General features: G+C 44.5%; 4 protein-coding genes across 20 annotated transcripts in view; 2 read left to right on the plus strand and 2 right to left on the minus strand.

Moving 5' to 3' along the window:
• Positions 1-1,744: 1,744 nt before the first annotated feature.
• On the minus strand, positions 1,745-6,053 carry NDUFS3 (NADH:ubiquinone oxidoreductase core subunit S3). The gene is made up of 7 exons (XM_059849319.1): positions 5,988-6,053; positions 5,818-5,880; positions 4,934-5,031; positions 4,540-4,689; positions 3,606-3,731; positions 3,203-3,322; positions 1,745-1,994 (listed from the first exon to the last, which is right to left on the minus strand). The coding sequence occupies exons 1-7, from the start codon at positions 6,034-6,036 to the stop codon at positions 1,827-1,829; spliced, it is 774 nt and encodes a 257-aa protein (XP_059705302.1). The 5' UTR covers positions 6,037-6,053; the 3' UTR covers positions 1,745-1,826.
• Positions 6,054-6,087: 34 nt separating this feature from the next.
• Positions 6,088-14,094, plus strand: KBTBD4 (kelch repeat and BTB domain containing 4). Of its 3 annotated transcripts, none has more exons than XM_059849317.1 (4): positions 6,088-6,193; positions 8,667-9,287; positions 11,787-11,893; positions 12,464-14,094. In XM_059849317.1, exons 2-4 carry the CDS (start codon positions 8,696-8,698, stop codon positions 13,322-13,324), a joined length of 1,560 nt encoding a protein of 519 aa, XP_059705300.1. In that variant the 5' UTR covers positions 6,088-6,193; positions 8,667-8,695; the 3' UTR covers positions 13,325-14,094. The 3 variants fall into 3 exon arrangements, with proteins under 3 accessions (XP_059705300.1, XP_059705299.1, XP_059705301.1); XM_059849316.1 differs by having other exon boundaries at positions 6,097-6,255; XM_059849318.1 differs by lacking the exon at positions 6,088-6,193 and adding an exon at positions 6,331-6,434.
• A 158-nt stretch (positions 14,095-14,252) lies between these two features.
• On the minus strand, positions 14,253-16,555 carry PTPMT1 (protein tyrosine phosphatase mitochondrial 1). Its single transcript, XM_059849320.1, has 4 exons — positions 16,320-16,555; positions 16,169-16,249; positions 15,408-15,599; positions 14,253-14,523 (listed from the first exon to the last, which is right to left on the minus strand). Exons 1-4 carry the CDS (start codon positions 16,488-16,490, stop codon positions 14,392-14,394), a joined length of 576 nt encoding a protein of 191 aa, XP_059705303.1. The 5' UTR covers positions 16,491-16,555; the 3' UTR covers positions 14,253-14,391.
• A 166-nt stretch (positions 16,556-16,721) lies between these two features.
• Positions 16,722-23,383, plus strand: part of CELF1 (CUGBP Elav-like family member 1) — a 58,783-nt gene continuing 52,121 nt past the window's right edge. For 4 of the 15 annotated variants that reach the window (XM_059849321.1, XM_059849326.1, XM_059849329.1 and 1 more), the window contains exon 1: positions 16,745-16,805. The gene's annotated coding sequence lies outside the window, so the exon portion shown is untranslated. Of the gene's footprint in view, positions 16,942-23,383 lie in introns of all 15 variants that reach the window. The other 11 variants (XM_059849325.1, XM_059849331.1, XM_059849332.1 and 8 more) reach the window with 7 other exon arrangements.

Here is a 23,383-nt window from a genome sequence, read left to right on the forward strand (position 1 = left end):
CATTTCTTGATGTCGATCAAATTCTCCCTCTGCACAAACATTAATTTTAAAAGGCAAATTTCCTAATGTTCCTGCTACCATCAGCCTGACTTATTGTACTGGGAAATAAATATTTTTATAATATATAGACCATAAATCTTGGTGTGGTGTCTCAAGCAACCTGAGATAAAGGAAAACACTGAGAGGAAATATGATTTATAAAGAATTTTCATGGTGATAGAAGTGGCACCAGGAACTTTTGTCTTGCAAAATAGGCATGAGCATGCTATGAGAGCCAATGCAAAGAAAACAACCAACTGTGGAACATCTTGTAGGAAGAACTTAAAGTTCATTTCCTATTTAATCTGCTCAATTGAAGACAGATCCAAAAGAGAGGTAAGAATTGTATAAAACCCCAAACTTCTGCTGATCTCTGTTCACTTCTCCTTCCCATGTAGAGTTGTAACTTTTAAGGTGAGTGGCAAATGCTATTTATTTTAAGCAGAGAACACTGTTGAGTCACATCCCAAACACTGCTGGCCACAGCAGCTGAAACAAAATTTAAAAAATAAATAAATTTTAAAAAAATTAACCAGCCCATGCTTACAAGGCTGGGGCAGAAACAATTATGAAACCAAATTCTTAGAATACAGTTCAGTCTTTATTCTTGAAAAGAGATCACATTCTAGTCACAGCAAGTAGGGTTTTTTCTTAATTGAATTTACTATTGTATCTCTTCCTCCATCCCATACCCTAGCCTCCCCCATACCCCTATTTTAATTAGTGCTTTTACAATTTAAAAGCTTAAGTATCAGTTCAGGAAATCTCTACCAACTGTTTGTGAATTATTTCATAAAATCTCTTATACAACAGTTTTCAGATCTAAATGAGGTCTGTCAGCTTTGTGGTGCAGAACAGCATTATGCATTTTCTGGACCAAGGACAAGGGACATTATTAATTAATGACTGCTGTAATGTAATCCCATTCAAACAGGTGGTGGGTGGACTGGAACTACAGCATTCTTCCAGCTTTTTTGGAAAAAAAAGATTTTCCACAAGAGCAAAGAAAGTGGTAATGCTATTGTATCATAGAGCTCAAAATAATTGGAATACTGACCAAAAAAAGACTCTTGTCTATGAAGCAAGAGAGGGGTATATTTTTGGCTGTAGGAAAAAGAGAACACACTCTGAAGATGCTGGAGAAAATAAAGACTACTTGATTGTGAAGAAAAAGCCAGACTGACGGAGTGTCACATTAGAAGTTACCTGCAGCTTTTTCTGTTGGGAGAAAAGGCACTGACCTAATTCCCATGGAAACAATAGAGATTTCTATAACTGTTTTGGTCTGGACCTGCATACATTTGTGTTGTCCTGACAGGAACTGTATTAGTAGCATTTACAGGCTTTGCCTTTCTGCCATATTATTACCATCTTCCCAACACTCATCCTGGAGCTAAGAAACTGCTGTCCCATTGCCCAAACCCCACAGCTGCTTCAGTGCAGTCTCTAGGGAGTGCTCAGGTTCTGATTTTTACCTGCTTACCTGCAGAACTGGTGGCAGTAGTAGTGTTCAGGAATCACTAGGCCACAGGCAATGCCTGTACTCTGTTCGATTTGCAAACCAAAAAGATAAATCCCCTGTTTTACAATTCAAAGCACCAGCTAAATATCTACCAGTTGGATCATAAGGACTGTAAATCAGCATTCCAGGGCCTTGTGCTTTTCATCTAGTTTGAAAACATTATTCACGAGATCACAACAGGCATGTATCTCATATCAATTTTTATTATTATAAATACTATATTGGAACAGAAAGGATGGTGCTGCACATCTGCTTCCTTCTGCTGCTATTTGGCATCTTCTTTCTTGGCTCCTGCTTCTATTTTCAGGGGTTCTGGAACTGGACGATAGGCAGGAAATGCCTCCCACGGGCTATTCAGATCGAACTTGCGAAATTCCTGTGCTAGCTCCACAGGCTCTGCCACCACCCGTTTGACTTCATCATCATACCTCACCTGGAACAGCACAAAGGACACAGGCCAGTCACTTGCACCCTGCTCCTGCAGCATGTCTGCTGTGCTCAGTGAGCCAGTAATGACCCAGACCACCCTCTGTGCAGACAACTCCACTTACCCATGGGAAAACCACAGGCCCACAGGCCTCTGCCACAGCTTCAGTTCTCCTCATTACTTAACAAGAGCTCTCTAGATGCTACTGAGATCTCTGGAGTGTCCAAGAAAACCCTCCTCTTTGCTTTGCTGCCATGCCCCTCAGGTGTCATGACTAAGCACCCAGAATTAGGAGCACCCACCCTAACAGTCCATGTGAAGTTCTGTGCAATAGCACGCTTAATATGTCATTTGACAAAGGAATTTCTCCTGAGTCAGTTAAATAAGATGGCACATCCTGGGCCTGCATGGCTGAGGACTATACTCATGAATCTTTATAATATGGCATTTGTGTGGTTTTAGTTGTTCTAATTTTCTACATAACACTCAAAACAAGGGGAGAAAAAGAAGACAACCAGGATGGAATGCAGGTGAGTACCTGACACTTCTGATTGATTTCCTTTATCCTCACTGTGCCAGTCCAGATCTCTGAACCCCAGCTGAGGAAATGCTACCTTATCCTTGCTTGCAGCATTTTGTTATTTCTACATTTCTTAAAACAGCCTCTTTTTTGCAGAACTTTGCTGTTTCCTTCTGAGACTCATCTCAGTCTTAACACTGCACCAAATACACCTGCTTCTACAGGGCAGTAATTTGAAACTAGAGATACCAAACACTATCATTTCATCTGTGGTTAGCATACAGAGGTAAATGGTAAACAGCAAGTCAGTTTAATCAGAGTTTTATAATCTGGGCCTACAAACATTCAACAAAGTTCCAAGTGAATCAAGAACGGTTCAGTCCTTTATCCTTCTAGACATCTCAGTTTTGCAGTGTAAACTTTAATCTTCCAGAAAACGTGCTGAAAGCAGAAGCACTTCCTCTGCCTGGCAGGTATCTTTGGTATATAGCACATAACATTTGCTCCATTTCTACAGCCTTAGGCTGCCTTATTATGGATGATATTTTGTGTGATAATTCAAATTTCTACGCAGATTTATACAACTCCTCTGGAATACAGACAAGTGATTGTAAAGCAGTCCCATCTTTGTACTGGAAGTCAGAAAAGAGCATTGGAGAGACCTGGTAACTTTAGACATGACTTTATCTCCTACCTCCACATAACCAGAGAGTGGGAAGTCCTTCCGGAATGGATGGCCCTCAAACCCATAATCTGTGAGGATTCGCCTTAGATCAGGGTGGTTGGCAAAGAAAACACCATACATGTCCCAAACCTAAATGAAAGGGAGCCAAGTTAGTTGAATTGTATTTGAAAAAAACCCAAAAACCTGCATGTGTTGTGTCCATAAAATTTCAGTTACATGCCTGGCTTTGTACAGTGACAGCAAAACTGATGCAGGAATTCATTCAAAAGCAAATCAACCATTTTATCTCCTACTCTGAAAAGGCAGCCAGGGAAACACTTCTCTTTCTTCCTGAGGGCATTGGGGAATCACTTAAATTGGGAAAATACAGCCTCTCTCCACAAAGACTGTTCCCAAGCACACCAGCACTCACCTCTCTTTCATACCAGTTTGCTGCCTTGTGCACAGGCACTGCTGAGTCGACAGGTGTCAGCTCATCGGTGTACGTCTTCACACGGATCCGGCTGTTGAACCGTAGCGACAAGAGGTTGTACACAATCTGAAGCACAGAACAGGCAGCATTTATGGATCTCCTTGCAGTACACCACTGCCTAAGCAAAGCCACTCAAGGACTATTTCAAATATTCTTTATGAGCTGGATCGCATTCAGCACTTCAGAGCTGGCCACTAAAAGACACTCCTACAATTGAGGTTCAAACAGCTTGTCACTTTGGTCCTTAGAAGTGTGACAGAAGTTATGAGAGACTTAGACATCATGACTGATGACAAAGAAGTAAAGATAAATACTAAATCTTAAAGAGAGAGACTACTGGAGGGATGTAAACACTTGACAATGAATGGTCTGTCTCAAACAAAATGGCCACCAATCACTCTTGCAATTACTATCAGTGGGAGAAAGCTAAGAAATAATACACTTAATTTTCAGCAAGTGAGTTGGATACCAGGGAACATTTCCAACGTCTATGGTGATAAAGTCTAGTACAGTCTAAAGCTGTTTATGACATACTACAAGCAGACTGAAAAGAAGATCCCAAAATTTTATAAGCAATTTTAAAGCCTTGTTTGATACTGTCTTGGTGACTGGAAAAGATGAATAAATTAGGGTCTATATTTCTATTACTTCTATGAATCTACTACCTTGATTTTTGAAAGAAAAATATTGAATTAAAAAAATATTCCACTTCTTCAGCAACTGCAGGCCTTTGACGTAAAGAATCCTTTCTACAACTCTTGAAACTTTTTTCTCACTGCCAGAAACCAAAGAAAGTGGTCAGAGCTGCAACAGCACCCACAGCCATCAGCACTTGTGTAGCCTTCCAAGTACTGCCCCTGTGAGCAGCTCCTACCTCAAAGCGGTACTGCCGAGACGGGACATCTACGGCAGTCAGGTCTGCCAAGGATTTGAACTGGGCATTGGTGTGATCACGAAGGAAGGTCAGGACGGGAATGATCCCATCCGGGTGGATCAGAAGTTCCAGCTCATTGAAACAGGTCACCTGATGAAAACAGAACAATGCATGAATACCAACACCAAAAGGACCGAACATGATGCTGGTTTCAGCAGAACACTCAAAGAGACACAGCAGACACAAAAAGGCATCAGATCAAGGGGCTTAAAAATAGCAGTACTTCTCATGGAATTTTCTTCCCCAAAACAACTTCTCTGAACAGGTAACAAAAAAGTGGTGTGTTCACCGGATCGTGTCCCACCACAAGAACAATTTCTTGAAAAGCACCTACCTGTACTTGCTGGATATACTTGGGCAGAATCTCAGCCACATACTCCCCAAAAACACATAGCTGCTTCTGCTCTACTTCATTTTTTGGTCTGACAGTAGCTAAGGAGAAAAATAAAGTTTCCAAGATGATGACAGGGAATACAAAAAGCGAGAGAAAGAAGAGTAGTAACTCCCTTTAACCAGTCTAGCTGTTTGTCAGAAACTACGCTATAGCAACATACTCATGTTACACAGAAGGTAGAACTAGACACTTTGATAAAATGAAGGAAATTTGTGTCAGGGCTAAAATTTTGTCAACTCTAAAGAGCAGCATGAACTGTTCAACAAGATGATGGAGAAGCAAATAGCCAGATGAAAAAGAGGGCAGCAGGGATGACAGAACAATCTGAACTTAAGAACTGCTCATGTCATCCAACCTGGGTCTAGAAAGGGTCTTGTTTTCTGGGTTTCCTGGATGTGTCAACATCTAAGCAAGCCCCTCGTAATCCAAAACACTCTTGGAACTCACGTTCTTGGGGTGGGTTTTTTCACTGTTATGATGAAAGCCCTTGAGGGTCAGGGAGATGAGGGGCTATGAAGCTGCTGCCCAGGCACAGCTTTGCACAGAAAAAGCAGGCTTGGCCTGCATCTGAGAGAGGATGCAGACAGGAACCCAGAGCAAGCACGAGAACCCTCAGCAAGCACGGTTATCAACACAGCCGCTTTTCTGCGCAGTTGGGGTTTTCGGGTGACCGGACCAACCCTTCCCGACAGGCTGACTAAAGCGGTTCCACCGCCCAGGAACGTCCGTGGGCCGGTTCGGTGCGCTTCCGCCGGCCGGCAGCGGCACAACCGCACGCCTCGGGCCCCTTCCGCCCCGCGCCCCCAAACCGGCCCCACACTTACGGCGAGTGTCCGCGGCGGAGCTCCCAGCCAGCCGGGCCCGTGCCGCCGCCGGTGCCGCGCCAGCTGCGGAGAGAAACGGACACGTCTCATCGACCACCGCCAACCGCCCGGCCCGGCCCGCGCCCCCGGTACAGCCCCGGTACAGCCGCGGCACAGCGCCCGAGCCTCACCTCGCAGTGCGGCCCGCGCCAGGACCCGCGCCGCCGCCGCCGCCCACATCCCGCCGGGACACGGACGGGCAAGGGCACGGGGCGGAAGCGGAAAGCGCCACCACCGCCGCGCTTCCCCCGGGGGCGGAAGCGCGCGAAGAGCTTCCCGGGTACGGCTCCGGGTCGGTGGGCGGAATCGGCGAGTGCCCGGCGGCGCCTGGCGCAGGGTGAGGGCCGGGAGCAGCCGCTGGGGCAGCCCGGGGCGGCGGCATGAAGGGAGGCGCCGCAGGTGGGTGCCGCGCGGCGCGGCCGGGGGAGCGGCGCGGCCGCCGGCCCGGGGACGGAGCAGCGAGCGCCGGGAGGTGCGGGCGCGGAGGGCGGCGGACCCCGGCTGCCGCCGGGCTGAGCCAGCGCTGAGCCTTGCACAGCATCAGCGCGGCCCTGGTGGGAGTCTGCGTTTCTCCGAGGGTCAGCCTCCCTTCCTGCCTTCTCCCCGCCCCGGACCGCGGGGTCGCTGTCAGTTGTGCTTAGGGGCTCCCCGATCCCGGGCGTCGCCGTCGCATCCGCCACTTTGTCAAGAGCAAGGAAATAAGGAAGCTGGAGCACAGGTCTTATGAGAAGCGGCGGAGGGAGCTGTGTTAGTTTAGCCTGGGGAAAAGGAGGCTCAAAGATGACCTTATCACCCTCTCCAACTGCCTGAAAGAAGGGTGTAGCCAGCTGGAGGTTGGCCTCTTCTCCCAGGCAACCAGCGACAGGGCGAGAGAACACAGGCTTAAGCTGCAACAGGCGAGGTTTAGGCTGAGCGTTCGGAAGAGTTTCTTCACAGGAAGGATGATTAGAAACTGGAATGGACTGCCCAGGGAGGTGGTGGCGTTGCTGTCCCTGGGGGTGTTTCAGACTGGATGTGGCACTCAGTGCCATGGTCTAGGTGACGTGGTGGTGTTCGGCCAGAGGTTGGCATCGATGGTCTCAGAGGATTTTTCCAACTTAAGTGACTCTGTGATTCTGTGAAGGAGGTGTATTAGGTGTTGGTTAAACCACTGTCACTGATAGCTAGGCCTGTGGAATGCATGGAGCAGACGATTTGGCTTTATGGGACAGTTAACTGTCCTGCATGCCTCTTTATAGCTGAGACACCATGAGTGCAAAGGGGAGCTTTGTCTGGGTGTCTGCAAGGAAGATGTGAGATTTGTGTAGTCTTTAGCTGCTTCTTGGCATTTCTTTCATGATTTGGCATCAGTCCTCTGGGAGTTGTGCAGGGCAGTGTGGGCAGCTGGTTTTGCCGTGCCAAGGGGGCAGAGTAGTTCCATTTGTCCATATCCTCGTGCTCTGTGTGGTCTCTTCTGCATTCTGGCCTGAAGTTCCTAAGCACCTTGACTGTATGGATAAAGAGCTTTAACCAAAGTGGAAGCCAATTTGCAGGATAGGCTCATATTTCATAAAGCTGGAAAAATAGTACTGATCTGTTCTCTGCTGACTGCAGTTCCTCTGTCTCTTATAGACTAATGTATACGTACTTTTCAGACAGACCAGGATGCTGTAAAATCAAGATGAGAGTATAATTAAGGCAGGCTATCACCAGAGATGAGATGGACTTGTCCAGCCAGTTAGGGATGTAGACACTACTTCCATGAACAGAATTTGAGCAAAGAACTTAGGAGCCCTCTTGATCAAGCAGAGTAATTGTAGAAAATGCATGTTTGGCAAGATAAACCATGGAAGAGTAACTATGAATCTGCTGTAGAAAGAAAAATCACATCTTTGTGAAACATTGTTCTTGAAATAATGTTTACTATTAATTGAAGAAATTTCTGATATTAGACATCATGGCTGGTAGTTCAGTTGTAAAAATAAGTCTAAAGTGAATGCAGGTAGGCAACTGTTCCTAATGCTGTCAAGGGCCATGGTAAAAAAGAGCTCCTTGCTGTAGTAGTCTTTCTGTGTTTCAGAAACTTTTCTGACACACAAACTACCCGGAGCACTGCAAAGATCCATGGTACCTGCTAAGAGGTGTTTTCTTTTAAATTTTGATCCCCTTTCCACATGAGAAGCAGTCTCTAATAACATCTAAAATGTTGGTTTGCATGCTGAAGTTGACTGGCACATTAACGAACAGTATAATCATCAGTTATCTCATTTGGTTAGTTTGAAGGACTGGTGGCTATGTCAGGCCGACATCTTTGTGCATCTTTTTGGTAAAAACAAGTTCGTCTTGATACAGATTCATCATTGGGTTTTGACGGTAATTAACACCTCCTGATGATATGAACTGCTGCCTGTGCTCTTTTTTAGTATGATGCTGTAATCCTTTTCACATCTAGTCCAGCTATGCTGCTGCTGCTTTTTTTGGCTTTGCAAGTTTCCTAGGGCAGTTGCTGGACTTTCCACTTGAATAACTTGCTGCATTTCTTTGTGTCAGTGAAATGAGTGGTGAAAAGATATGCACGTCTCCGAGCCCTGCTGGGATGTGATGTTCACTGTACTGGAAGTTTGGTATACATTATAATTTTAATTATGCCAACTTCTCATTTGCTGTTTGAGATTCTGAAGCTCAAGCATAAGTTTCTGGCTGTGCTATTTATGTTAAGTCTAAAATATGCTGGACTCTTACCAATATGTTTGATTTTTCCCTGTACCCAGAAGTACTGCATAATCTTGTTAGTGGTAAGAGAAAGCCATATAATTATTGTGATTTTACAGATTGCTGGAGGTCTGATTTGTGCAGCACCATGGACTCTTCAGAAGAGACTGGAGGCTCCTCTGCAGAAGAAAACTACTTTGTGAACTACACCTTCACTGACCGCTCCCACTCGGGCCGCGTGGCCCAGGGTATTATGAAATTATGCTTGGAGGATGAGCTCTTTGCTGATGTTACAATATCAGTGGAAGGCAAAGAATTCCAGCTGCACCGTTTGGTCCTCTCAGCTCAGAGCTGCTTTTTTCGTTCCATGTTCACTTCCAACCTAAAGGAGGCCCACAACCGGGTGATTGAGCTGCAGGATGTTAGTGAGAGTGTCTTTCAGCTCCTTGTGGACTATATTTACCATGGAACTGTAAAGCTGAGGGCAGAGGAATTGCAGGAAACCTATGAAGTGGCAGACATGTACCAGCTGACTGCCCTTTTTGAAGAGTGCTCCCGCTTTTTGGCCCGTACGGTGCAGGTTAGAAACTGTCTGCAGGTCATGTGGTTGGCAGATCAACACAGTGACATGGAGCTCTACACAGCTGCCAAACACTGTGCAAAGTCACATTTGTCTCAGCTGCAGGAGACAGAGGAGTTCCTACACCTGCCTCTCCGCCTGCTGACAGACATCCTTACAGGTAAGGATTCTAGAAACTACCTAGGATGTGGATGTAGAAAGAGACTTTCAGATTTTGGTCAGGTAGGGAATGAAATAGATGGAAAGATACAAACTTTCATAATCACTGTCTATTCAGAGACATAGCTAAGCAAGGCAGAGCAAAACATTCTGGATACCTTTATCAGGAAAAGCCCCAAACTATTAATTGTTACTGGACATGAAACAATCTAAGCTATAGAAAAGGGACATACAGGATGCCAGAAATTCACAGCAGTTCCTTAGTCAACAGGTTAGAAGTGTTACACATTTTTTAAACCCTACTTCCAACAATTTGTTGTAATTTTGTTTGCATTAGAAGTAAAACAAAGAAGCCTTACCAGAAATACACATCTGATGAAAGTATTTTTTATCCCTTTAGCTCATAACCATTTAACATAGCATTGCAGTAACTCAACATCTGTAAGAATGAGCACATATTTTAGACTATTTTAGTGTTATTTACAATTGTATATAATTGTTAGGATTACTTAGGCACTCAAGTGACTGAAATAGAGGCATTGTAACATCTTGAGTAGTGCAGTAATTGCCCTTCTTGTAAAGGTAATAGCCTTCCCCAGTAATGGATGCCATGACTCAGAGTTGTGAAGGACATGTCAACACATAAACAACTTAGTCCAGTTTCTACCAGTCCTGAAAGATCTGCTGCCCTAGTAAGTACAGTCAGTACTTGTTACCTCTCCAGGAAGCTGCAGTCACAAGTCCATTCTTCTGCAGTTATGTATCATTGCTAGAGGAAGCAAGAAGGTAGAAGCAGCTCATACATCTAAATGTGCCTCTTTCTTGCTTTTAATTACACTTTGTAGCTGTGTAACTAACTAGTCTTTGTGTGTCATGTATTTTATATGCAGTTGCAAAAATATACCTATCATGACTGGCTTCCTTGGAGCACTGGCAAATCTATCCATAAGACTTAAATTAGCCTTTAGAATTGCTGCTGTGCATATGAGAGTCTCTATAGATATTGCATTAAATTATCTCTATTGCATCTAAAAAAATTTAGATTAGTCAAGAACCTATTGAGTAAATGTACTGATAGCTCAAAAACCGTGATAAACTTAGAGTAATTTTGATAACTGTCTAGCTAAAGTTTTTAAAGTAAGTTGCAAGATCATTTAAAAAAACCTCTAAAATCATGAAATAAAACTGTAGAGGTCAATCACATTTAATTTCCTAGAGATTCCACATAAAAACAGTTTTAGGACTATGGACTTTAGCACTTGTGGTCCTAAATTAAAACAATTGCTCAGTATAACTTTTTTCCATGCATTATCTATTTTCATATGTAGAATCACATTACGCAGTATATTTGCCACAACTTAGCTCATGAAATGGATTAAAATCTGAAATACTATCCCTACCGCTGGGAGGAAAAATCCTTTTATTTTGCCTTTCCTGCATCTTCGTTTAGTAAATGGGGAATTAAATAGAGGAAATTTCTAGTGGCAAGGATTAAGATTAATTTAATGAAATAGTAATTTATTAAGTTTACCTTCTGTTGCACTCTAGGACCAATTTCAAATTTTTTTTTCTATTTAGTCACTATGTGTGATGGTTAGCTTATGCAAATCCTTTTAAGCAAAGTTGAAATACCTGGTTTTGTGCTACACTTTTTCTGCTCCCTTCCACTATAGAGAAAAGAATTGGAATTTGTCTGGTGCCTTCAGCATCATTGAATTCAGAGTTTGTCATGAGAGCAGACTACAAAATCAGAGTCTTCATAGGGAAGCTTCTCAATGAACACAGGCATAATTGCTGGCTTTCAAACTGGAAGGAAATACCTAAAATCTTTTAGGTAATGTACTGATGATGATGATGATGCAAGACTTTGTGGTTTAACCAAAACTTCCAGTTATGTCTTGAAAAAGTTTTAAATCTGATGCAGTGTCTGGAGTGTTTCCTACGGCCGCACAGCTAAGAAAAGCTCTAGTAGCTCATTGGGGATTTCCAAATGTTAAGAGGATAGCAGCAACATCAGATGTTCAGTCATGAGGGTCAGCTGCCTGACAGTGCTCAGACGTATTTTGTAGATGACTTTTGCTAGACAGGTTTCTAGGACCAGCCAGAAAGAAAGGCAGGTGCTAAGATTCTCAGTAACAGAATCTTTTTGCCTAAATGATTAAATATGAAAGTATTTGTCATCATCACACAGCGTGTAAGTTCTCTTTCCTGTCCTATTTCTTTTGGACATAGATTCCTGAATAGATTGTTGAAACTTCATCCAAAGTGCTTAAGATCTGTAGCTGTCTTCTTTCAGTTACCCAAATTAATTTAATGTATTTGGCTGGCTGGCAGTGCTGATCATGCCTGACAAAATCTATAAACACCTCTGTCTATTTTTTGTCTCTAGAAATAGGTTTTGTGGTGGGAGTGGAGGGAGGCAGCCACAGGAAAGGGGTGTTCCTGAGTATATACACCTTTGTCTAGATATCATAAATGCCTTTCTGTTCCCAAACTGCAGATGGCGTTCCGTGTTCTCAGAATCCAACAGTTGCCATAGAAACCTGGATAAACTTCAACAAGGAGGAGCGAGCAGGCTTTTCGGAGACTCTGCGATCGAGTCTGAAGGTATAAAAAGACCTTATGTTCTGGGGCTGATGTGGCACTTGCTGGTTTCACACTTCTCAGGGCAGGGTATTCTGCTCACAGGTCTGATTTGAAAGTCACAAAACACAAATATCATTGAAATTCATGGTGCTTGTGAGAGGATACTTTCAGTGTCATAAGTAGCAACCCCACTGACAGCTTTTTTTCATTTAACCTGAGGCTGCTTTCACTGGTGATTGGAGCAGTACTACAAATAACTTCTTTCAGCTCATTTACCAAATAAACTGTTCAGAAATCCATATTCGGCATTCCCCTGGTAACAACTGTACTCCATCAATGACGTAATTGGCCCTTACCTAAACTTGTGTTCCAGTGACATCTGTGTCTATTTCACTGTGTCAGATATGAATGGTATCTTGAAAAGGCTTTAAAGCTCTGAGTCCTGGATGTTCTAGGGTGGCAGGACTTGGGAAGGAGGTTACACACCTCAGGCCCACAGGAGGGTCCTAAACTGAAAAATTCAGTCTTGAGCAGCACTGGTGTTTGTGTGAACAGATCTAATTTTGCTGACGCACTTCTACTTTCACTCAGGTGATTGGAGAAAATGTTCACATCTACCTGATTGGAAAGGAGTCATCACGTACACATTCCCTCGCTGTCTCTCTGCACTGTGCTGACGATGACTCCATCAGTGTGAGTGGCCAGAACAGCCTGTGTCACCAGATCACCGCAGCCTGCAAGCACGGCAGTGACCTGTACGTCGTTGGTGGCTCCATTCCACGGCGCATGTGGAAGTGCAACAATGCAACTATAGATTGGGAATGGTGTGCTCCTCTGCCCCGTGACCGGCTCCAGCACACACTGGTCTCTGTGCCGAGCAAGGATGCAATATATTCACTGGGGGGGAAAACTCTACAGGACACTCTCTCTAATGCTGTCATATATTACAGAGTACGAGACAACGTCTGGACGGAGACCAGCCAGTTGGAAGTGGCAGTCTCTGGAGCTGCAGGGGTGAACCTTAATGGTGTCATTTACTTGCTGGGTGGGGAGGAAAACGACTTAGACTTCTTCACCAAGCCCTCTCGGCTCATTCAGTGCTATGATACCAACACGGAGAAATGCCACGTGAAGCCATACGTACTGCCTTTCGCAGGGTGCATGCACGCTGCTGTGCACAAGGATGTGGTGTTCATTGTGGCCGAAGGCGATTCACTGCTCTGCTACAATCCCCTGTTGGATAGCTTCACCCGGCTCTGCCTCCCAGATGCCTGGAGCTCAGTACCCTCCCTCTGGAAAATTGCCAGCTGCAATGGCAGCATCTATGTCTTTCGCGACCGCTATAAAAAGGGCGATGCAAATACTTTTAAACTTAACCCAGCCACCTCTGTTGTAACAGTCACAAGTGGCATCAAAGTGCTGCTCACTAACCTGCAGTTTGTCCTGGCCTAAACAGGCCCAGTGATAGAAAGACAGCAACAGTGTCTTGCTGTGCTACACCCACGACCCTCAGCACCAGTCCCAATTACTACAAGCTCACAACATCCAGTAAAGACCCCATCCTCTGTACCTGTGCAGAGGAAGTACAGGCTTTCTGACTGTGGGCCTATTCTTTTACATAGCACTATCGAAACCATATGGAACTGTCGTATCTTAGATTTCAGATGGACTAAATATTATTTGATTCCTTGATGATAAGCTGCTTGCATTTGAGGCCCAAACAGCAGCAAATGGCTATTTTAGCCTGGAACCAATCCACCACTAAAAATCCTGTGGCATATGGAGAACATTCTCCTTGGCCCAGACTGCTAGTTTTAACTGCCTAGGAGACTGCGTGTTGCTGCTGTATCAGTCACAGAGTTAGATGTGCACTGTGTCCCCCAGGGATGCTCCCATTTTAACATTCCTGTGTCCTATTGCAGAAGGAGGGCCTGGCAGACAGATTCCAGAACTGACCCCAGGACCCTTAGGTTACATTCAGCACTTCTCCTAGAGGAGTGGTAATCAACTGAGTACTTGCTTACTGCTCTGTCATCACCTAGTGTAAAGAGAAGAGGGAGATTGTTTTTAGAGCATTGGCTTTACTGTACAGGAAATCTCCACCTGTAATTATAACATAGTGTTGGTGAAAAGACAGAAATAAGACCACTTCCTCCTACCCCTCTCTGTTGGCACTGTAACCCTTTGGGTGAGAATCTGAATAAAGTCTCTACTGAGACAAAGTATTTTGGTTTTTTCTCTTTGCTTCAAATACAAATATTTTTAAACTTCCTGTGGATTGCAGTTCTGCTCAGCAATGATGTATGGAAAAGAACTATAGGACTCCAAGAGATCTAGGATATTAGCCATAAGGAAAGAAAGCTTTAATGAAACAGCCCTATTTCCCCTTTACTGTAAAATGTTCTTTATTGATTGTCAAGAATGAAAACCCTTAAGCTTTTGTTAGATCATAAAAACTTTTTTTTTTTATAGCAGCTGAAATGAGATTTTGATTTTGATTTTGATTTGTTTTTACTAAGTTATGCAGTTGTCCCAGTGATCATGTTCCTGTGAAATTTCTCCAGGACCTGGACTTGCTTGTGTCGAATGAGGATGTGGGGACGAATCTTGGCAATGGCCTCTATTGCTTCCTGAGGGCTCCAGTGATGCAGCTGAAAAGGCAGAAACCCAGCAAATTAAAATCCATTCCATCTTTGCACCAGTTAACAGAACCCTCCTGGAGGCTACAGGCAATATTAGAGGTGTTAGAAAGCTTGCTGCTGCTTTGCCCCTTAGGTTTACTTGATGTTCTTCTCAGAGAGGCCTGCAAGTCACGCATTCATGAAATGTGTCCCTCACTTATAGAAGAATGGTTGCTGCCTGGGCCCTCCACTTTCCATCTTGCTCACTCTTTCTTCATGTTGTGAACAGTTTCCTGTCCTAGCCCCACTAGGCCAGAGCAAAAATGCAGCTTGCTTTTTAAAATTTTTTTTCTAAATTCTACCGCTACTGCCATTGCATTTCAGCTCTTCGTGAGAAAGTTTTCTTTTCAACAGTAATGGAAAATTATCCAGGGAGCACTTAGTAACAGCAAGGGAAAAATCCACAGGTGGGATTTTGTTCTTAGTGCTGGCTTCCCCAGTTGCATTGGTAGAGGAACTCAGAAAACAAGTTAATTCTCCTGATCCTGATTTGTATTTATGGAAAAGCGTAGGAAGGCTCACCACTACTCCAGTGAACTAAGGAGAAAATACAAACAACAAAACGTATGTTTATCTGCTAAGTGAACCTGTGCTCATGAGTGACTTGTTATTCCCACCTCAATCTGTTCCTCCACAGAAAGAATTAATAAAAGAAGAATAATTCATAATTTGCATTTACATTCAAAACAAGGTAAGTTTGAGGCCTCTCTTAAAATGGGTGTCCCAGCTCTGTAAAATCATGGAATATTAACCTGTACGTGCTCAGGTATCCTGAGCAAGAGTAAACTGTGAAGGTTGTCTGCATTTTATTTCCATTCTTTAATGAAATTCACCCCACTTAGCAGACTCCTGACCTGAATTAAGTATGCTGCCACCATGGTGGCGCTGCGGGAACGTCCTGCCTTGCAGTGCACATAGACACTGTTACCACTGGCCCTGTGTCTCAGGATGAACTCCACGCCCTTGTGCAGGTTTTCCAAGGTGGGGACTCCAGTTAGATCCACAGTGCTAAGACGCAGTTGCTCCACTCCCATTGCCTCCCATTCCTGTAACAGACCAGATTTGGTCAGTGAACTTTTGGGTGGGTTTTTTTTTTACTGAAACTCAGAACCTGTTGAGAAAGTTGGGAAATTCAGAGAGGCTGTAAACAGACTTTGAACATCAATCCTTCAGATCAGACGTATGAAAACTTCGGTCCTGGTCATCAGAAGGTAGTAGTTAAAAGGGACTGAAAAAATGTGTTTCAGCTATCGGTCCTGGTCATCAGAAGGTAGTAGTTAAAAGGGACTGAAAAAATGTGTTTCAGCTAAAGGAAAAGAGGGAGGCTGAAATCTCTTCCCAACCCAAAGGCATTCCTGTATAGTGATGTACGTGGGTTCCGTGCTCCCTGTATTTCCCTGTCACTGCAGCTGCAGTTCACTCGCATGCTCACGTTTTACTGGTTTGTCGCATCGTTTTTAAAGTCGTCTTAGGTACGAGTAGTCCCGGCTTTGCTGCCACAGGACTTGGCGGTGGCTGCCGGGATGACAGGAGGCGGCTAAAGCCTCCCCTGTGCCGGGACAGAAAGCGACGAGAGACCTGGGCGGGGGGATACGCCAGCGATCCCGGTGCTCACCTGGGGAGAAAAACAGAGGAACCGGGTCTCGTAGTCCTCGGTGAGGGTGACCACGCCGCGCACGTTCTCCTCCGCCACCAGCTGCGAGCACAGGCACCATAAGGGACCTCCGTTCTTCCCGGCCCGGCCCGCCCCGCTGCGCCCGCCTTACCCTGCCGATGCGCCCCCGCAGCGGCAGCGCCCCGAGCAGCACGACGTCGTCGATGCGGTGGAACCAGGGCCGGCGGGACCCGGGCAGCCGCGCCCGCGCCACCGTGTACAGCAGCGACGGGTAGAAGAGAAGCCGCGCCGCGCCGGCGCCCAGCGCCTCCACCACCCCCATGCGCGCTGGGACCGCGCCGCGCCGGGCCGGGCCGGGCCGACGGGCGGGGGAGCGCCGCGGACGCGCGTAGTGAGCGTCACCAGAGGGGACACCGGCGGCGGGGTCGGGCGGCGGGCGGGAGGCGCCCGGCGGGGCCGGAGCGGGGCGGGGCCGGGCGGGGCGCGGCGGGGCCGGCGGAGCGGGGAGGGCGGGAGCACCGCCCCGGCCCCCCCACGCCGCGCCCGCCGTGGTCTCTCCCGGAAGCGCCGCCATCTTGCAGAGCCGGCCCGAGGCGGCGCAGGGAGCGGAGCGGGGCGCGGGCGGATCCCGGGGCAGGTGAGGGCGGTGCCGTCGGGAGGAGCTCGGGCCGTGCACGGCACGGCACGGCAGGGACGGCACGGCAGGAACGGCGCGGCGCGGGGCCGAGCCGAGCCGGGCCGAGCCGGCGGGAAGCGCGGTCTGCCTCTCGCAGGTAACGGCTCCTTGCCCCTTCTCCCCCGTTCCCCGCCGCGAGGCCGCTCCTGCCGGGCCGAGGCGGCCGCCCCGCTCCCGCCCGCGGGGGAGCCGCCGCCCCGTGCGCGCCATCCTGGGGCGGTGCCGCCCCGCCGGGAGCCCCTCCGGGGCCCGGAGCCGGAGGCTGCCGGGTGTCGTATCTGATCCGAGCGCTGACAGCGCCGCGGGCGGTGGCGGTGGCGCTGCGGGTGCGAGCTCGGCCCGCGGCGGCGGCGCCATTGGGGGCGGGGGGGCTGCGGCGAGGCCGGGCGGCCCCCCGCCATTGGGGGCGGGGGAGCGGCTGCCCCGGGCTCGGCCGCCGTCAGCCTGCCGGGCTGGGCGCCCCGGGCACTTGGAGGAACCTGGGGTGCGGTTGCTGTTGTCGTCGGTATGGTGCGGGTCTGTCCGCTGGAGCAGTGAAATGTGGGCTGGTGCACCAGGGGTGGAGGCGAGTCAGGCGTATGGGAAGCACGATCAGGGAAACTGGAGTTCAGCACAGTGTGAGGATTTACAGTCCTCAAGTATGAGAAGGCGTGACGGACACTGCTGGAATGAAGCAGGAAGAAGAGCATAAAAACCAGGAGAAACGGAGCGTAAAATCGGTGATAAATACGTGAAGAAGCAGTGAAGGTTGCTAATAGCATGCTTTTTTAATAGGACTGTTACGAGAAGGAAGTTGAGAGTCAACCTTAGAGTACACTCCTTTAAATTCCTGAGGAATTGTGGCCCAGACATTTTCACCTTTAAGGCACAGGCATTCTCTTCTGCCAGAAGTTGTCGGGGAACATTTTTCAAGCATTGCAGCTTTCTTGTATGTCCTGCTTGAATGTGGTCGTTGGGTGTGTTTCACCAGTTCGCTGAATTTATAAAAGTATTTGGTGGGGATTTATATCATGAAGCACACTTGACTTCTGGCTTACAAGAGCTTGTGTTTTCTGACTAGAAATAAAAGCACAAATTCAAGAAAACACAAGCTCTTACAAGAGCTTGTGTTTTCTTGAATTTGTGCTTTTATTTTTTGTGTATTTGTACCAGTGATCACAAATATTGCTGAACTCTCTCCTAGTGTCTTTTGTGGTCTCCTCTACTGTTTTTGTCTAGGTTAGTTCATCAGATAGGTTTTACTGCACTGACTTGGCATGGCACAGCCTTAATAAACCCATCACATTTTTATTCTTTTTTCCATTCCCCTTGGCTATGTTCTTGGGATCTCTGCATAATATGAGATACTGTATCTTCCTAGAATTGTGTCTGGGCCTAAGTCTTGAAGAAGCAGCATTGCTGGAAATACTGCTGCTGTGGTAGATGTTTAAAATTAATCCGTATGTCTTTAGATTGACCCAGGAAATGTTAGGGTGGGTACAGCTTGTATCTAGCAGCTTAATATGTTCTGTTGCATTCCTGCTGTTGAAGATCCCCCAGGACAGGAGCACAAATCTTATATCTGCTCATAGACATGGGTGTAAATGTATATACTACTAAAATCCCTAAATAGGAATTTTTAAATAGGGTGATGTGAAGAATTATTTTTTCTTTAGGTGGTTACTGTTCTCTTTCAGCCTCTGCTCACATTCAAAATTATTGCTGATACTTATTTTGGGAAGGTGTATGCTGTTCTGAGGAGTGTATTCACCATTTCTGAATGATCATTCTTGCATGGCTGTCTTTATTCTGGTTTTCCTTTCCCTGTCTAAATTTCTAATGTTACATTGGGGAAAATCAATGCCCGATCCTAACTGCTCTGTTACATGTTTCCCCTTTTTGTATCTGTTTTTTTTTTTTTAAATAGGAAAATAATTGATGCAAGCCTAGGACATTCTGTTTAAATGCAAAAGAGATCAGGAACACAGCATCTGTAGAAAAGCAGACAATTGAAAAGTGACTGTTCTGAAGTCATGAACACTAAAACAGGAAGATTTATTTGTTAGGTAGTTTTGTTTTGCAAGTGAATTGCCTACAAAGTGAGAAGAATGTACCCATCTTTCACTATGAGAGCATAAAGAAATCCATGGTAGCACTGTTGTGTACTTCTTACTGTATCCATGTTTCTGCTAGGCCTCCAAAACTTGATGCACTTGTCAGATTGTCTTTGCATGGCATGGGGAAGGTTCTTTGAGTTCTTCTGCTACAAGTAGGGGTTCTGAAAACATGGTCCCTGGCACCGCTTCTCTAAAGGGGAAAGCAAGAAATGTGGCAGGATCATCGATAGACAATAGTTGTCTATCTCATTAATAATAAATCCATGTCCTGCCAAGTAACCTGTACATCAGTTGAAGAATCATTGGTTGAAACAAAATATGAGGCTTTGAAATAAGGCAAAATATTTATCATGTTGTGTAAATTTTCTTCTAAAATCACTTACAGTATCCTGTATTTGTTGAATTTCATAAAAGGTAGAACCTTCTGTGATTCTTAAATATTTAGATTCACTTTGAGTTAAGTAAGATTCTACCTGAAACCCAGTATCTAATTGAGCTTATTGGAAAACTTTGTTGTGAGCAGGTTGCTCCTTAACTATTTCTTGCATATTTTTCTGCATTGTGGCTATTGATTATTATCAGTTACTGAGTCATCGGCCACAAATTTTTTCAGAGTGGCCACTCTGATTTTTACTTTAGTGCCTGTTTCAGAGTAGGTGGGAAGTGAGACAAATTCTCATAGTTTTTGAGATTTCCTGGTTATTAGCCTTTAGCACTGAGATCCAAGAACCCACTATTCCATCTGTTGAACTGGAGACTGTTCTTAAGCTATTATGTCCAGTTTTCCAAGACATAATGTGAGCTGGTTACTGGGACAGCTGCAATAGTCAAATGCACTCAGATCTATATTTCTGCTTTCTTATTTTTCAGTCTTGCCATGAATGTCTGAATTGTTTTATTTCAATTTGGGCATGTTTAGTATTGCTTGTCCTTCAAGAGTGTGTGCAGAATTATTCAGTGCCTTCAGGTAAGAAGGTATGATTTTTATCCATTGATCAGGTATTTGGCAGAAGAAAAAAATAGTGTAGAAGAGGACTAAAATATTTCAGTATTTATTAGAATGGGGATTGTAAATTGAGGAAAGTTATCTAGGGCCTCTAAGGGATATTTCCCAAGGTATCACAGAGCAGTATCTTGAGTGGTGATCCTGTTACAAGATTTCTTGAGGCAAGGGAGATCATTTTGATTGGAAAAAGTAGCCGGTAGTTTTACTGCCCTTCTTCCAGTCATCAGAGATACTTGTTATATGGATTAATGCAAAAATGCAAGATACCACATTTCTGCTATTGTTCTCTACAACCTGTTTTATAAAGATGCCAAGACGCTTTGTGTTTGGGATGTAAGAATGAAAAGAGAGAGCTTTAGCATTCACATTTCAAGAGGAGATTTCCCTAATACCAACTGAACATCATCTTGTTTGCATCTTGATGTGAGACTCAAGCAAGTAGACCTAATATGCATGTTGGGTCAAAGCTGCAGTGCCACTTAGTCTGCAAGTGCTTTGCTGTGGGGAGGAATAGCTCACGAGTCTGAACAGTGATGGACAGAGCAGGCTTATTTGTGTGACAGCAATAGAGTGCAGCACAGTCATCATCCCAAGGAAAGGAAGTCATCTTTGACATCTTGAGTAGCTTCAAACTCCCAGCTGTCTTAGCTCTGTGCTAAAGAAAATGCATCATTGCTAGCTAAGTTCAGGATGAACAATGAGAAACTAGATGGCTGAACAGAAATCTTCAGTAGTTTCCAACTCTTAGTGAGGAATTTCAGTTTAGATGATGTGGTTTGTGTCACAGGTATATGTAAGTGAAAGCCTTATGCCAGAAGAGGAATCCTTGTTCACAAGCTGTCTTGTCTGTCCCATGTATGCATGTTACCTTTGTATCTTCAGTATACTTAGTATAACATGGGCTGTCTTTTTGTTTTGTTTTTAGAAAAGGTGTGCTGGCTTTCTGGCTGCTCTGTTAGAGGCAGAGTATTAGTGACAAACTGACAAACTGCAGGTTTTGATAATGAGTCTTTACCAATTTAGAGTAGATTTATAACTGATTTAATGGCTTGGCTTGCAGTGGTAAAGTCCCAGGTAGATTTAAGTTTATGTAAACTGGGCTTAAAACCATATCACTCTGGAATTTTTACATTGGTTTGACTGAATTGCTTGTAATATAGCATGGAATAACTAGCTTGAGTATTGCTGAAATCCGTGCAAATGAGCAGGCAGTTTGAGTGTTTTGTCCTTTTCAGCAGCACACCTCAAGGAGATCTTGAATGAGCACATGGATGAGAGGATGGGTGTTTGTTGAATATCTGGTGTCCTGTTGGTGTGGTATCTGGCAGGCTTTCCTTTGCAGAGCATTTTTTTTAATGCTTACATGCTCTGTGTTCTCTCAGAACTGGATGCTCTCCCAGTTCATATAAGAGCCCAGGTGACTGTCTGAAGTTGTTTTTACTTTAAAATAATTTGAGTTTTTCAGGTCCATGGCTTCTTTTTTTCACCACTATCAAAACTGTTCTTTTGGGTAGCTTTCACTTCTGTCTGCTGGCTGTTTTGTGCTGCACCTTTCACAAACATAATGTAGTTGTTATCCACTAGATTTCTGTATTTCACATGTCAAAGTAAAACTGTTTTCCTTCAAACATCACTTAAAATTCAGGCTTTCACTGAACCCATGCATATTCTCTGCTATTTTTGTCCCAAACTATGCAGTTCAAAAGATATTCCAATGCAGGCATGCAATCCACAAATTTTTTAGACTCTGTTGGAAAGGGAATATTCATGTCTGCTTTTTCCAAAGCAGAGGAGTTTGTAATTCAAATCAAGCACTTAGCAGACAATGTCCAAGTCTACATACAAGAAATGGTAGCATCTTTCTTAATATAGGTAGAAATTTGCAGGATGGACACCAATCATCTTATTATCTCTGCAAAATCTTACAAGATAGAGTTTTGATAAATGTTTCTTCAGAAGGCAATGAAATATTGATCTTTCAGGAAGAGAGAATGTATTTTGAACATCACATCTAGCTTTTGCATTTCGTGTAGGCACAACACAGTGTAACAGTAATTCTCTAATTTATAGTTTTGTATTCCAAAGCAGAGCACCTTCTGAAAATATTTTTTGCCTACTTACCTGTATTTCCTTGTTATTGGTCTTCAAAAATTTTCTGTTCTCCATTTCAAATTCTGAACTAAAAAATTCTTGGATGACAGGTCAACTTTGTGATGAGTTGTATTTCTTCTTGGGTTTTTGTTGGTTGTTTTTTCTTGCACATGACTGTTCGATGACTACAATGTGGAGCACAATTGAGGACAAGTTGAAACAGTAAAAATTGCTTGCACGGTCCTAAGTGACCTTAGAAGTGATAACCTTGAAAATATCAAAATCTTTCTGGGGAAGAAAAAGGATTATATATTTACTTCTCTAAACAGTTTTGACTGCTCAGAAATCCATGATTATATGCATTGGAGACTTAGGAAAAGTTAAGTTAGTATTTTCTGATACTTATGGGCTAAAGTCACCCATGTTACACTCTGAATTATGCATTCAGTGCCAAATTTGATCACTATCAGAGACTGGCTGTAGGTGGTACTGTCTGTATTTCACAGTGTGGAAGCTGCTATGACACTATTTTTCTGATGCAGAATTTGCTTTGGAATTTCTTTAGGTTTAAAATCATTTTGTCATTTAATTCAAAACTAAGTTTAACAGGCATTTCTTGGGGAGGAAGACTAGGACACATAGTCTTGATCCTTATTTGTAAGGAAAATAATTTAGGCTGTGCTTAGGTGTAGACCTAATTCTGCATATGCTGGTATCTTCCTGAATTTGCAGGGAGCCTAAACAATTATCTCAGTAATGAAAAATTTGAAAAAATATCTGGACTGTTCATTTTAATGCCAGCACTTTTGTGTCTACTTGCACGTGACGTTAACAAAACTCCCTGACTAGTGTGCTTCTCTGAGTTCTGAATTGGCTGCTGCATTCCTGATAGAGCTGGAAGCTGCAGCTTCCACTTACTTGTATGAAAGAACTTTTCTGGTAGCTCCTGTAAGGTAGTTTGGTATCACCACATAAATATGGCATACACCAAGGAGAAGCAATAGGCAGCAGCATGTGGTAATAAATCACTTATGAATAATGATGCTTTTTTATATAAATGAAGCTGCTTTTGAGTAAATGAAACTGTCTTACTTGTGTAAAAATAAAAATAGACTGTGCCCCTTCTATAGTTTTTGTAGGTTTTTTTCTGTGAAGACCTATGGATTTGGGTCTTCAGTTACACTTACTCTGCTCTTTCTGTGCCAGAATGTGAAAGGGGTGGGAGAAAGAAGAGGATGCTGCACAGAAGTGCATTTCTTCTGGTTTTAAGAAGAATGCATAGGAAAAGGTTTAGTTAGGGTTTAAACACTGGCAAGAAGGACTACAGGGATAGCAGACAAGATATG

The sequence above is a fragment of the Haemorhous mexicanus genome, chromosome 6 (genome assembly GCF_027477595.1).
Source record: "Haemorhous mexicanus isolate bHaeMex1 chromosome 6, bHaeMex1.pri, whole genome shotgun sequence".
Taxonomy (NCBI): Eukaryota; Metazoa; Chordata; class Aves; order Passeriformes; family Fringillidae; genus Haemorhous; species Haemorhous mexicanus.